Consider the following 16,306-nt stretch of genomic DNA (forward strand, 5'->3'; position numbering starts at 1 on the left):
AAATTAAAGTCTTTTGCTTAGCAAAAGACCCTGTGAAGAGAATGAAAAACTACAAAGTGAGAGAAGATATTATCAAGCCACATATCCAAAAAAGGACTAATATCTAGAATGTAAATGCTCTCAAAACTCAATAGTAAACAAAAAATCCAATTGGAAAATGGGAGAAATTGTGAAGACATATCACCCAAGAAGATAGCCAGATGGTAAATAAGCACATGAAAATATGTTCAACATCATTAGCCATGAGGGAATGGCAAATTAAAATCACAATTGAATACCAATACACACTTATCAGGATGACTAAATAAAAAATAATGACAATCCCAAATGCTGATGAGAAAGTGTAGAGACTGGCTTGCTCATACATCGCTGGTGGGGATGTATAATAAATTGGCACAGCCTCCTTGAAAACAATTTGGCAGTTTCTTAAAAAATTAAATACGCAACTTCCAGCAATTGCATTCCTAGGCATTTATCCCAGAGAAATGAAAACTTGTGCTCAGACAAAAACCTATAAATGAATACTTATAGAAGCTTTATTTATAATAGCTAATAACTGGAAACAACCAGGTATCTTTCTTTGGGTGAGTGTTTAAAAAAATTGTGGCTATTCTATATCATGGAATACTGCTCAGCTGCAAAAAGAAACAAACTACTGCTATATACACACCCAGCTGAATGACTTTTCAAAGAATTATGCTGAGTAAAAAAATTCCCAAAGACAAAAAAACCCCCAAAATTAATACACAGAAATCTCTTGTATTTCTACACACTAACAATGAAAAATCAGAAAGATAAATTAAGGAAGCAATCCCATTCACTCTTGCAACAAAAAGAATCAAATACCCACTTAAGGAGACAAAAAACCTGTACTCTGAAAACTATAAAATCAAAAAATCAAATTTTGGTTTGAAAAAAAATCAAAGATTACAAAAACAGATGCAGAAATATACTACACTCTTGGATTTGAAGAATCAATATTATGAAAATGACTATACTACCCAAAGTAATTTACAAATTCAATGCAGCCTCGATCAAATTAAAATAGCATTTTCCACAGAATTAGAAGAAAAAAATTTACAATTTATATGGAAATATAAAAGACCCTGAATAGCCAAAGCAAGCTTGAGAAAGAAAAATAGAGCTGGAAGAATCAGGCTCCCTGACTTCAGATTATGCTACAAAGCAACAGTAATCAAAATAGTATCATACAGGCACAAAAACAAATATAGATCAATGGAACAGGATAGAAAGTCCAGAGATAAACCCATAATCCTGTGGTCACCTAATCTATGACAAAGGAGACAAGAATATATAATGGAGAAAAGACAGTCTCTTCAATAAGTGGTGTTGGGAAAACTGAACAGTTGCATGTAAAAGAATGAAATTAGAAATTCTCTAATACTATACACAAAAATAAACTCAAAATGGATTGAAGATCTAAATATAAGACTAGATATTATAAAACTCTTAGAGGAAAATATAGGCAGAACCTCTTGGATGCGAATGGCAGCAATATCTTTTTCAATCCATCTCCTATAATAATGAGAATCAAAAATAAGCAAATGGGACCTCATTAAACTCAAAAGATTTTGCATAGCAAAGGAAACCATAAACAATATGAAAAGACTACCCACAGAATGGGAGAAAATATTTGCAAACAAAGCATCCAACAAGGAATTAATCTCCAAAATATACGAGCAGCTCATGCAGCTCAATTTCCAAAAAAACAACCCAATAAAAAAAAATGGGCAGAATATCTAAATACACATTTCTCTAAAGAGGACATACAGATGATCAAAAAGCACATGAAAAGATGTTCAACATCACTATTTGTTAGAGAAATACAAATCAAAATTACAATGAAGTATCATGTCACATCAGTCAGAATGGCCATCATCAAAAAGTGTACAAACAAATGTTGGATAGAGTGTGGAGAAAAGGGAACCCTCCTACACTGTTGGTGGGGATGTAAATTGGTACATCCACTATGGAGAATAGTATGGAGGTTCCTTTAAAAACTAAAAATACAGCTACCATATGTTCCAGAAATCCCACTCCTGGGCATATATCTGGAGGAAACCATAATTTGAAAAGATACATGCACCCCAATATTCATATCAGTGCTATTTACAGTAGCCAGGGCATGGAAGCAACATAAAAGGCCATCGACAGAGGAATGGATAAAGATGTAGTACATATATACAGTGGAGTATTGTTTGTTGTTGTTTAGTCACTAAGAGTTGTGTCCAACTCTTTTGTGACCCCATGGAGTGTGGCCTGCCAGGCTTTTGTGTCCATGGAATTTCCCAGGCAAGAATACTGGAGTGGGTTGCCATTTCCTTCTCTTCCTTCGCCACAGGATCTTCCTGACCCAGGGATTGAACCTGCATCTCCTGCACTGGCAGGTGTGTTCTTTGACACTGAGCCACCAAGGAAGCTCATTCAGTCATAAAAAGAATAAAATAATGCCATTTGCAGCAACATGAATGGACCTAGAGACTGTCATGCTAGGTGAAGTTAAGTCAGAAAGAGAAAGACAAATATTCTATAATATCACTCATATGTGCAATTTAATCTATAAAAGACAAATGAATTTATTTCAAAAACAGAAACAGACTTACAGATATGGAAAGCAGGCTTATGGCTACCAAAGGGAAAACATGGGGGGAAGGGATAAATCAGGAACTTGCAATGAATACACACACACTACTAAATATAAGATAGATACCCAAAAAGGATCTGCTGAATAGCACAGGGAACTCTACTCAGTTTTCTGGCATAACCTATATGAGAAAAGAATCTAAAAAAAGAGTGGATATATGTATAGTGGATATATATATCCACTATATATATGAGTGGATATATATATATATATATATGTGTATATATATATATATATATATGTATAGCTGAATCACTTTGCTTTACACCTGAAACTAACACAACATTTTAAAAATCAACTATACTCCAATAAAATTAAAACATAAAAAATCATGATTCTGGGACATCATTAAATTTTATCTTGCCCTTTTAATCCATAATTAAATAATTTTGGTGTTCTATTTTTGAATATTTAAAATAAACCTTACTGTGAAATTTTATATATGAGCTACTGGAACTCAAATTAACATAGTCTTCATTATCATGGCTTATAATACTTACCTTTAAGTGTGGCTGGTGGGGTTTTGGTTGTAGTGAAAGTATAGATACCAGACAGTGGCCCCTCACCAGCTTCATTACATGCTTGGATTTTAAATTTATATTGTGTATGTTCACTCAATCTTTGTACCTTGTGACTTTGACAAGGTCCATGATAAATAATAGAAAATCTGGAAATGGGAATCGAGATGAAAGGAAGCAATATTATTAATCAACTGGCCCACAGGTACAAATAACTCTATATGACTGACTTAAAACTGTTTTTAAAATTACAATAAGCCCTAAATAAATAATCTTGAAGCCATAAAGGTAAAACACTAAAGAAAAAAAAATCAAATTGTAAATATCACAATGTGAAGGTGCAGGCTTTCATATTTCTTTGGTAACTCTATATTCCATAGTATTGATATCTGTTGTATAAGGGAAGAAATGTTTTGAAAGAGGCAAAAATAGAGAGCTGAATTATCAGTAAGAATTTAAGAAAGTATTGCTAGCATGTTAATGGGATGCTTTAAATTTTATTAGTTCATTGAAACCACTTTGGATTATGAATTAAAATAGGAAAATTTTAAATATTTTTATTATGATACATGCTAAATAGTAAAAAATAGTTTACCTGTCAGATCGATCTCCCATTAATAAATTATAGCTTGTAAGGTTAGAAAGTAATCTTTTGCTTGAAGAGTTACCCCATTTCAGTTTGAGGCTCTGGTGCCCATAGACCACACAGTCAAGTCGTGGAGGCTCAGGTGGCAGTGGCTTGGTTTTGGTTCTTATTGATTGGCTGAAAGGGCTTAGTCCATAATGATTGATAGCTTGAATTCTGATTCTAGTTGTGAGAAAAAAAAATAAACTGTATTAATTTAGATTTAGAAAAGAAAATACATTGCTACATTTAAGTTAACCCCCTAGTAACTCTATGTAGGATATTAACTATTATATTATACTAATTGTTAGAGACAAATTTCTGAAACAAAAATCTTGAATTTGCACAGTCACTATTGACAATTCTTAATGAGGAGGAGAAACTGACTCTTAGTAATGCCCAATTTTTCTAAAACAATAGAAATCTGTTTCAAAGAAAATGCTATGTAGATTGTATAAACCTACAAATGTAAAACTGCTCAAAAGTCTCAAAAAGCTTTCCATCTACCTAAGTAAGATATACGGAGAAGGCAGTGGCACCCCACTCCAGTACTCTTGCCTGGAAAATCCCATGGATGGAGGAGCCTGGTAGGCTGCAGTTCATGGGATCGCTACGAGTCAGACAAGACTGAGCAACTTCACTTTCACTTTTCACTTTCATGCATTGGAGAAGGAAATGGCAACCCACTCCAGTGTTCTTGCCTGGAGAATCCCAGGGATGGAGGAGCCTGGTGGGCTGCCGTCTATGGGGTCGCACAGAGTCGAATACGACTGAAGTGACTTAGCAGTAGCAAGTAAGATATAAGCAACTTACCTGTATGTGGTATCAGGCTGTAGATTTTCCAGAAGACATTCTGTTACTCTATTAACAGTCAAAATTTTTCTGTCTCCATATTCAATGTTATAGCCGGTGATTGCAGAACCATGGCAATCTGGTTCCTCCCACTGAATAGCGATGCAAGATGATGCCAATTTGGCAGGAACTTTGTTTTCAAATTCTTGTAACACTGTTACTACTGCCGGTACAGTTGCTGGTGTGGTTACTATGCCAGTTTCTCCAAACATTCCAACTCCAACTATATTTACAGCCTGAAAAAGTATATTCTGTTAGAGATTCATTATTACTTTGCTTTTGTACATAAACCATTTTGTTGCATAGAAACAAATTTTGTTTTTTTTTGTGTGTATGTGGTTTGGATTTTGCTTGTGGCTTTATTTTCACATGTGAGATCTTTTCATACCCAAGAAACCAGGCCTTGCCTGAGTGACATCACATTTGCAAGAATGCATGCCCTCTTGCCCTTCTTTACAATTTTTATGGATCTCTCTTAAGAGGAAGCAGAAAGAACATTGGGAATGGGAGTCACATGTGATTAGTTTTCTCATTTCTTTGTATATACAAATTCACAAAATAAACTTTCTTAAACTCCAATTCTAACAATATGGAATAAAAATTTTAGATATAATTGACACATAACATTGTGTAAGTTTAAGATGTGTAACATTGATTTTATACATTTATATATTGCAATATGAAACAATATGGTTCTAAGATGCTGACATATACACGGAAATCTGTAGGTTGCATATTTAAGAAAGTGAAGAGTCTAAAACTGGGAAGGTAAATGAAGAGAGCTAATATGGACAGTTCAGGAAAAATATACCCAAACCAAACTCATTTATCCCGTCAAGTTCAGTTCAGTTCAGTCGCTCAGTCGTGTCCGACTCTCTGTGATCCCATGAATTGCAGCATGCCAGGCCTCCCTGTCCATCACTAACTCCTGGAGTTCACTCAAACTCACGTCCATCGAGTTGGTGATGCCATCCAGCGATCTCATCCTCTGTCGTCCCCTTCTCCTCCTTGCCCCCAATCCCTCCCAGCATCAGAGTCTTTTCCAATGAATCAATTCTTCGCATGAGGTGGCCAAAGTACTGGAGTTTCAGCTTTAGCATCATCCCTTCCAAAGAAATCCCAGGGCTGATCTCCTTCAGAATGGACTGGTTGGATCTCCTTGCAGTCCAAGGAACTCTCAAGAGTCTTCTCCAACACCACAGTTCAAAAGCATCAATTCTTTGACGCTCAGCCTTCTTCACAGTCCAACTCTCACATCCATACATGACCACTGGGAAAACCATAGCCTTGACTAGATGGACCTTTGTTGGCAAAGTAATGTCTCTGCTTTTGAATATGCTTTGTAGGTTGGTCATAACCCTCCTTCCAAGGAGTAAGCGTCTTTTAATTTCATGGCTGCAGTCACCATCTGCAGTGATTTTGGAGCCCCCCAAAATAAAGTCTGACACTGTTTCCACTGTTTCCCCATCTATTTCCCATTAAGTGATGGGACCAGATGCCATGATCTTCGTTTTATGAATGTTGAGCTTTAAGCCAACTTTTTCACTCTCCTCTTTCACTTTCATCAAGAGTCTTTTTAGTTCCTCTTCACTTTCTGCCATAAGGGCGGTGTCATCAAACTTTCTTCCTTTTCTTTAACTTGTAGTTTCTATCTCTGTTGGTGGTAGCCCAAAATCCACATCTATTCAAGTTTCATCGACTTTGTAAAATTTTTTATTTTGAAATCATTATAGATTCTAGTGTATCCTTCAGCCACTTTCCCCAAAGGTAATATTTTGCATAACTATAGTACAATATTATAATCAGGAAATTAACATTAATACATTCCATCGATGTTACTCAGATTTCACCAATTTTACATGTGCTTATTTGTGTGTATATTTATTTCTATGACATTTTATCACATGTGTAGCTTCATGTAATCCTCAACCCAGTTAAGATAGAAGCTCCATCACAATTTACCCTTTTATAGCCTCAATGATCTTTTCTCCCTCCCCCTTTTTTCTAAGCCTTAACAACCAGTAATTTGTTCTTCATAAATATAATTATGTTTTTTCAAAAACATTATTTACAAAAATGTAAACAGAATAAAGCAGTATGTGAATTTTTCAGATAGGTATTTTTTAGTCAGCATAATTCTGTGATCCATAAAAGCTGTTGTGTGCATCAATAGTTTGATTCCTTTTATTTTCAAATAGTTAGCCATGGTATGGATGTAGTACAGTTACTTTAATCATTTACTTGTTGAAGGACATCTGATCTGTTTCTAATTTTTTGTCCTTACAAATAAAAGTTCTATGAACATCCATGTACAGGTTTTTGTTGTGGATATATATTTTTATTTGTCTAAGTGCCCAAGAGTGTTGCAATATAGTTAAGTGTATGTTTAGTTTTGTAAGAAACTGCCTTACTCTTTTACAGAGTGGATGTAATTCCCATCAGAAATGTATGAGTAATTCAGTTTCTCCATGTCTTTGCCAGCATTTGGTGTTATCATTATTTTTATTTATTTATTTTACTATTTTTTATTTTAGCCATTCTGATAGGTGGGTCATGATATCTCATCATGCATTTCTCTAATGGCTAATGATGTTGAAAATCTTTTCATGTGCTTATTTACCATCTGTATGTTCTTTTCTGTGAACTATATTTTCTAACTAGGTTGTTTGGGTTTAAAACTGTTGAGGTTTGAGAGTTCTTTATATATTCTAGATATTACTCCTTTGTCGGATATGTGTTTTGTAAAGATTCTCTCCGAGCCTGTAGCATAGCTTTATTATCTTCTCCACAGGGGATTATGCAGAGTAAGTTTTTAAGTTTAAGGAGCTCAAATTTATCAAATTTTCATTTTATGGTTTGTGCTTTTGATACCAAGTTTGAGAACTCTTTTCCTAGCTTCAGGAAATCCTAAAGATATCCTCCTGTAATTTTTTCTAAAAGTTTTATGTTTTAATTTTCAGTTTTCTATGGTCCATTTTGAGTTAGTTTTTATAAATATAAGGTGAGAGATTTTTGTTTTTTGGCTATATATTCATAATTTTTTGAAAAGGGCATCCTTAACTTATTCACATCTTGCCAAGAATCAGTTGGGCATATTTGTGTAGGTTGATTTCTCGGTTCTCTATTCTGTTCCATTGACTTATGTGTCTGTCCCTTCACTAATACTACACTGTCTTTATTACTATATCCACAGTAAGTTTTTAACATTAGATAGAGTGGTTTCTTCCGCCTTAGTTTTGTTTTTCAAGATTGAGTGATCTATTTTAGATGCTGTGAATTTCCACATAAATTTTAGAATGAGATTGTATGTATCTATCAGTAATTTTGCTTAGATTTTGATAGGATTTATATTAAACTTATAAATCATTTTGGGGAAATTAAACATTAAACATCGTTACAATGTCATGTATTCCAATTTTTTATCACAATATGTCTCTCTAGTTCTTTGGGTCTTTGATTAATCAGCATTTTGTAAAGTTCAGCACATATGTACAGTACATGTTTTGTTGGAATTATACCTACATGTTTCATTTTCTCTAGAGTTATTGTAAATGTTATTGTGCTTTAAATGTCTGTTTTTACATATTTGTTGTTAGTATATAGAAATGTGATTGATTTGGAGGTGTTGATCTTGTGTCATGAAGATGTTGCTTACTTCACGTATTGGTTCTATGAGTTTTTTTTGGTACTTTCCTTGGTATGGTCTGTGTAGATAAACATGTTATTTGCAGAATGTGATGGTTTTATTTATTCCTTTATAGCATATATGCCTTTTATTTTCTTTACTCACCTTATTTCAGTGTCTGAAAATTCCTGGTTTTATGTTGAGTAAGAGTGGTGAGATTATCTTTGTCTTGTTCTTAGTCTTGGGGTAATCACCTTTCACCATTAAATATGATGTTAGTTATAGGTTTTTTGTAGATGGCCTTTATCAAGTTGAGGAAGCCCCCATCCATTCCTAATTTTGAGATTTAAAAAAAGCATGAATGGTTGTTGGATTTTGTCAAACATATTTTTGGTCAATTGATGTGATCATATGATTTTTTCTTCTTCAACTTGTTTGTATAGTACATCACGTCAGTTGATTTACCAATTTTGAACCAGGCTTGCATACCTGGCATAAATTCCACTTGGTCAAGGTATATAATTCCTTTTATACAATGTCAGATTTGAAATGCCAACATTTTGTTAAAGGTTTTTTTCTAAAAAATGTGTTTATAAATTAACAATCTATTAATAATCTATTTGCAGATTTCTTTTTTTTTTTTTTTGTATTATCTTTGATTTTGGTTTTGGGGTAATACTGTCCTCATAAAATGAAGTGGGAGCTCTCTCATTTTCCATTTTCTGTAAGAGATTTAAAATTAATGTTAATTTTTCTTTACATGCTTTGTGGAATTCTCCAGTGGAACCATCTGGGCCTGCAGATTTCTTTTCCAGGGCCTCTTTATTTATGAATATTTCTTTGATGACAACCTATAGGGGTATTCACATGGTCCATTTCATCTTGGCTCAGTTTTAGCAGATTGTGGTTTTCAAGAAATTGGTCCATTTTTTCTGTGTTGTTGCACTTATGAGTGTAAAGTTGCTCAGTCATCCCTAATTATGCTTTTAATGACTGACAAATCTGTAGTGATATCCGATGTTTTGTTCTTTTAGTGATTTGTATCTGTTCTTTTTATCTTTGTCTTGCAAGTGGTTTATCAATTTTATTGATTTTTTTTTCAAAAACCAACTTTTTGTTTCATTGACTTTTCTCTATTGTTCTCCTGTTTTTTATTTCATTGACTTCTGATCGTTTCCTTCCTTCTGCTTGCTTTTGGTTCATTTTACTCTTCTGTCTACTAATTAAGGTAGGAATTTAGATTACTGATTTGAGTCTCTTTTTTTCTTTTGCAAGATAAGTGTATAATGTTATAAATTTCTCTGTTGGCACTGCTTTAGGTGCATCCCACCTATTTTGGTATGCTGTATTTTCACTTTCATTCAATTCTATGTATTAAATTTTTTATTCTGATATTTCCTCTTTGGTAAATGGATTATTTAGAAGTGTATTGTTTAACTTCTGCCTGTTTTCAGTGACATTCCTGTTATTTTTCTGTTGCTGAGTTCTAGTTTGATTTCATTATTGTCAGAACACACACTTTGTATGATTTCAATTATTTTACATTGTTATGGCTCAGGATATGGCCTATTTTGGGGAATGTGCTATGGATACTTGAAAAGAGTATGTAATCTGATGTTGGGTGGTGTGCTAAATATGTCTATTAGATCCTGTTGGTTGATTGTGTTGTTCAGTTGTTCACTATCCTTGGTCATTTTCTACTTAGTAGTTTTATCAGTTGCTGAGAGGGGTGTTGAAGTTCCCTATTGTAAGTGTGTATTTGCCTAATTTCTCCTTTCTGGTTATCACTTTGTGCTTCATATATTTTAAGGCTCTGTTGCTCGATACATACACGTTTAGGATGCTTATGTGCTTTGGTGCATTGATCCTTTTAGCATTACTAATGTATCTTTTGGTCTCCAGTAATTCCTTTGTTTTGAAGTCTTCATTATCTATATACGTGTAATCACGCCTGCTTTTTTGTTTTATTAATGTTTACATGATATATCTTTTTCCCTTTTACTTCCAACTTTCTTATGTTATTGTATTTGAAGTAAGTTTCTTATAGACAGAATATTGGCCTGTGATTTTTTTGAGTCATTATGCCATTTCTGCTTTTAATAAGTATAATTAGGCTGTTTTACATTAAAGTTAATAATTAGTATGCTAGAGCTTAAGTCTGCCTTTAATTTTCCTGTTTGTTACTTCTGTTTCTCTTTCCTCTATTTCTTACTTGGCAGGTGATGACCTAATTCCTCAAGGGACACCTCCCCCTATGTCACTGTGTGACAGTGTGTGTCACAGCTCACTGTGTCTCTGGCCTCAGCAGATTTTTTAATGGCAAGGAGTGGGGATATGGAACTGTGAAACTGAAGCCTGGTTAACAGACCACTTCCCTCCTCCCTGAGCATTTCTGGAGTTCAAGTCACAAGTTCCTTGGCTAATGTCTTACCTTTGTATGGGATAACTTGAATACTTTTTGGAAAACTAATTTGATTTCACTTATTTACACTATTTTTGTGTATGTTACTCTATAAAGTTTTCTTAGTAGTTTCCCAGGTATTAAAATGTACATATGTAAGTTATTAAAGTCTGTGGGTATTAATGTTTTACCACTTTGAGTGAGGCCCAGAAACATTACTTCAACTTAGGTACCTCTACCTTCCTCATTAAAAAAATATGATTTTCTCAAGTATTTCCTACTTGTTTATTGAGCACCACAACAGATGGTGTTATAATTTTTGCTTCAAACATCAAATATATTTTAAGAACCTATGAGAGGAAGGGTATTCTACTATATTTATCCCTGTTTTTAACCCATTACAATTTTACTTTTCAGGTTTATTGAGATATAAATGACAAATAAAATTATTACAGTATTTAGATGGTATGTTATGGTGATTTGATATAAATATACATTATGAGAGGATTCCTACACCTGCCACCTCACACTTTTTTCTTCTTTTCTGGAAAAGACATTTAAATTATACTCTTTTGGCGAATTTCAATTATATGATAGTGTTATCAAATATAGTCATTTTCTTTTACATTCAGTTCAATTCAGTCAGAATCAGTTCAGTCGCTCAGTCATGTCTGACTCTTTGCGACCCCATGAACCGTAGCATGTCAGGCCTCCCTGTCCATCACCAACTCCCGGAGTTTAGCCAAACTCATGTCCATTGAGTCGGTGATGCCATCCAACCATCTCATCCTCTGTCGTCCCCTTCTCCTCCTGCTTTCAATCTTTCCCAACATCAGGGTCTTTTCAGGTGAGTCAGCTCTTCGCATCAGGTGGCCAAAATATTGGAGTTTCAGCTTCAACATCAGTCCTTTCAATGAACACCCAGGACTGATTTCCTTTAGGATGGACTAGTTGGATCTCCTTGCAGTCCAAGGGATTCTCAAGAGTCTTCTCCAACACCACAGTTCAAAAGCATCAATTCTTTGGTGCTCAGCTTTCTTTCTAGTCCAACTCTCACATTCATACATAACTACTGGAAAAACCATAGCCTTGACTAGACGGACCTTTGTTGGTAAAGAAATGTCTCTGCTTTTTAATATGCTGTCTAGGTTGGTCATAACTTTCCTTCCAAGGAGTAAGCATCTTTTAATTTCATGGCTGCAATCACCATCTGAAGTGATTTTGGAGCCCCCCAAAATAAAGCCAGCCACTGTTTCCACTGTTTCCCTGTCTATTTGCCATGAAGTGATGGGACCAGATGCCATAATCTTAGTTTTCTGAATGTTGAGCTTTAAGCCAACTTTTTCACTCTCCTCTTTCATTTTCATCAAGAGTCTTTTTAGTTCCTCTTCACTTTCTGCCATAAGGATGGTGTCATCTGCATATCTGAAGTTATTGATATTTCTCCCGACAATCTTGATTCCAGCTTGTGCTTCTTCCAGCCCAGTGTTTCTCTTGATGTACTCTGCATATAAGTTAAATAAGCAGGGTGACAATATACAACCTTGACATACTCCTTTTTCTATTTGGAACCAGTCTGTTGTTCATGTCCAATTCTAACTGTCTTTTACATTTCTCAGATCTTATTAATATTACAGCTGAAGTTTATAATATGATACTGTTTTGATTATTATAACTTTGTAATATAGTTTGAAATCACAAAGTATGCCTCCACCTTTTTTCCTTTGTCAAGATTGCTTTGGCTGTTTGGAGTCTTTTATGGTTTCACAGAAATTTTAGATTTGTTTGTTGTATTTCTATGAAAAATGACATGGAATTTTAATAGGGATTGCATTGGATCTGTCACTTACTTTGGGTAATGGACATCTTAATATTATTTCTTCCAATCTATGAGCATGGAATATCTTTCTACTCACTTGTGTCTTCGTCAATTTTTCATTAGTGTCTTATAGTTTCAGTGTACAGATCTTTCACCTCTGTTAAATTTGTTCCTAAGTATTTTATTCTTTTGATGCAGTAGCTCATGGGATTGTTTTCTTAGTTTCCCTAACACATTGTTATTAGTGTACAGAAATGCAACTAATTTTTGTGCATTTATCTTGTATGCTGTAACTTTACTGAGTTCAATTTTTAATTTGAATAATTTTTTTTCTTTTTTTGCTGGAGTCTTTAGGGTGCTCATATATAATGTCATGTCATCTGCAAATATAGACAGTTTTACTTCCTCCATTATGATTTGGATGTCATTTCTTTTTCTTGCCTAATTCCTCAGGCTAGGACTTCCAATCCTATGTTGACCAGAAGTGGCAAGAGTGGTCACTTTTATCTTCTTCCTGATCTTAGAGGAAAAACTTTCAGCTTTTCACTGGTGTATATGATGTTAACTGTGGGCTTGCCATATTTGATCTTTATTATGTTGAGGTATATTTTCTCTCTACTTCAATTGCTGAGAATTAATTTTTAACCATAATGAATGTTGAATTTTATCAAATGTTTTTTCTACATCTATTGAGAGAATCATACAATTTTTATCCTTCATTTCATTAAGGTGGTCTATCACACTGAATGATTTGCTGACATTGAACCATCCTTGCATTCCTGGAATATATCCTACTTGATTATAGTATATGACTTGTTTAACATATTGTTGAATTCAGTTTTCTAATATTTTGTTAATAATTTTTGCATCTATGTTCCTCAAGCATACTAGCCTGTAATTTTTTCTTCTTCTCTGGTTTTTGGATCATGGGAATGCTGGCCTCATAAAATGCTGGCCTCATAAAATGGATTTTGGAAGTGTCCCTCCTCTTCCATTTTTTGGGAAGAATTCAAGAAAGTTTGGTATTGATTCTTCTTTAAATGTTTGGTAGAATTCACCAGTGAAGCCATCATGTGCTGGACCTTTCTTTGTTGGGAGGTATTCGATTATTGATCCAATTATTATTTATCATTGGTCATTCAAATTTTCTATATCACCATGATTCATTCTGAGTAGGTTGTATGTTTTTAAGAATGTATCCATTATTTCTATGTTGTTTAACTTAGTGTACAATTGTTCACGTTAATCTCTTATAATGGTTTAGTGGTATCAGTTGTCTACTCTTTCATTTCTAATTTTATTTATTTGTATTCTCATTCTTATTTTCTTAATAAGTCTAGGTAAAGGTTTGTCTATTTTGTTTATCTTTTCAAAAATCAGTTCTTAGTAACTGATATCTTCTATTGACATTTTAGTGTTTAATTCATTTATTTTCACTTTGATCTTTGCTATTTCCTTCATCTGCTTGTTAATATTAATCTGTTTTCTTATTTCCATATAATCACTATGAACTTTCCTCTTCAAACTGCTTTTGTTGCATCTTATATGTTTGCGTCCATGCTCAGTTGCTTCAGTAGTGTCTGACTCTTTCGGACCCTATGAACTGTAGCCTGCCAAGCTCCTCTGTCCATGGGGTTCTCCAGACAAGAATACTGGAGTGGGTTGACATGCCCACCTCCAGGGGATCTTCCTGACCCAGGGATCAAACTCACATTTCTTATGTCTCCTGCATTGGCAGGCAGATTCTTTACCACTAGCACTACGTGGGAAGCCCAATCTCACATGTTTAGTATGTTGTATTTCCTTTTTCATTTGTCTCAAGATATTTTTAGGTTTCTCTTTTGATTTCTTCTTTGACCCATTGGCTGTTCAGTAGTATGTTGTTAAATCTCCACATATATTTGAGCTTTTTCCATTTTCTTATTGTAATTGCTTCCTAGTTAGAGAAGATTCTTGGTATTTCAATCTTTTTACATTATCTGGAACTCTGCTTTCAGTTGGGTATATCTTTCCCTTTCTCCTTTGCCTTTTACTCTTCTTTTCTCAGCTATTTGTAAAGCCTCCTCAGATAACCACTTTGCCATCTTGCATTTCTTTTTCTTTGGGATGGTTTTAGTTACCACCTCCTATACAATGTTACAAACATCCATCCATAGTTCTTCAGGCATGCTGTCTACTAGTTCTAATCCCTTGAATCTATTTGTCATTTCCACTATATAATCATAAGGGATTTGATTTAGGTCATACTTGAATGGCTTAGTGGTTTTCCCTACTTTCTTCAATTTAAGCCTAAACTTGCAATAAGGAGTTCATGATCTAAGCCACAGTCAGCTCCAGATCTTATTTTTGCTGACTATATAGAGCTTCTCCATCCTTAGCTGCAAAAATATAATCAATCTGATTTTGGTATTGATCATCTGGTGGTGTCCGTGGAAAGTCGTTTCTTGCGTTGTTGGAAGAGGGTGTTTGCTATGACCAGTGCATTCTCTTGACAAAACTCTGTTAGCCTTTGCCCTACTTCAGTTTGTACTCCAAGGCCAAACTTTTGGCCTGTTACTCCAGGTATCTCTTGACTTCCTACTTTTGCCTACCAATCCCTATGATGAAAAGGGCATTCTTTTTTTTTTTGATGTTAGTTCTAGAAGGTGTTGTAGATCTTCATAGAGTTGGTCAACTTCAGCTTCTTCAGCATCAATGGTTGGGGCATAGACTTGGATTACTGTGATGTTGAATGGTTTGCCTTGGAAATGAACCAAGATCATTCTGTTGTTTTTGAGATTGCACCCAAGTACTGCATTTTGGGCTCTTTTGTTGACTATGAAGGCTACTCCATTTCTTCTAAGGGATTCTTGCCCACAGTTGTAGATATACTGGTCATCTGAATTAAGTTCACCCGTTCCTGTCCATTTTAGTTCACTGATTCCTAAGATGTTAATGTTCACTCTTATCATCTCCTGCTTGACCATATCCAATTTACCTTGATTCATGGACCTAACATTCCAGATCCCTATGCAGTATTATTCTTTACAGTATTGGATTTTACTTTCACTACCAGACACACCCACAACTGAGTGTCATTTCTGCTTTTCCTCAGCTGCTTCATTCTTTCTGGAGCTATTAGTAATTGTCCTCCACTCTTCCCCAGTAGCATATTGGACACCTTCTGACCCGGGGGCTCATCTTCTGGTGTCAAAACTTTTTGCCCATTCATACTGTTCATGGGGTTCTCATGGCAAGAATACTGGAGTAATTTGCCATTTCCTACTCTAGTGGGCCATGTTTTGTCATAACTCTTCATTACAACCTGTCCATTTTGGGTGGCCCTGCACAGCATGGCTCATAGCTTCATTGAGTTACACAAGCCCCTTCACCATGACAAGGCTGTGATCCATGAAGGGGGCAGGTCTGTTAGTATTGCTTTATATATTTAGGGGCTCTATGTTGAGTGCATGAACATTTATAAATGTTATATCATCTTGTTGGATTGACCCTTTTTCATTATATAATATCCTTCTTTGACCCTTCTTGTAGTGTTTGCTTTCCAGTCTATTTTGTCTGATATAAGTATAGCTTCTTTTGTTTTTCATTTGCAAGGATTTTTGTTTTTCATACCTTCAGTTTCAGTTTATATGTGTCCTTAAAGCTGGATTGTCTCTTGTAGTTATCATACAGTTGGTTATTGCAATTTTGCCCTTTCACCCACTCTATGCCTTTTGATTAGAGAATTTGATGTATTTGTAATTATTGATAACTTTGGAGTTACTACTGCTATTTTGGCAATTGTTTTCTTTCTGTTTCGTG

The 16,306-nt window shown here is 34.6% G+C and overlaps 1 protein-coding gene across 1 annotated transcript in view; it reads right to left on the bottom strand.

Annotated features, from left to right (window-relative positions):
- The window catches only part of LOC147340676 (fibronectin type III domain containing protein 3C1-like), a 64,438-nt gene that overhangs the window by 11,104 nt on the left and 37,028 nt on the right, over positions 1 to 16,306 (bottom strand). Inside the window, exons 22-24 of the mRNA XM_086387300.1 lie at positions 4,622 to 4,896; positions 3,779 to 3,991; positions 3,166 to 3,332 (exon numbers count right to left, since the gene is read on the bottom strand). Coding sequence (XP_086243426.1) covers positions 3,166 to 3,332; positions 3,779 to 3,991; positions 4,622 to 4,896 — 655 coding nt within the window. The remainder of the gene's footprint in view (positions 1 to 3,165; positions 3,333 to 3,778; positions 3,992 to 4,621; positions 4,897 to 16,306) is intronic.

Source organism: Bos grunniens, chromosome X, assembly GCF_055505025.1.
Source record: "Bos grunniens cultivar Pamir isolate PY7600 chromosome X, Bosgru_T2T1.0, whole genome shotgun sequence".
Lineage (NCBI taxonomy): Eukaryota > Metazoa > Chordata > Mammalia > Artiodactyla > Bovidae > Bos > Bos grunniens.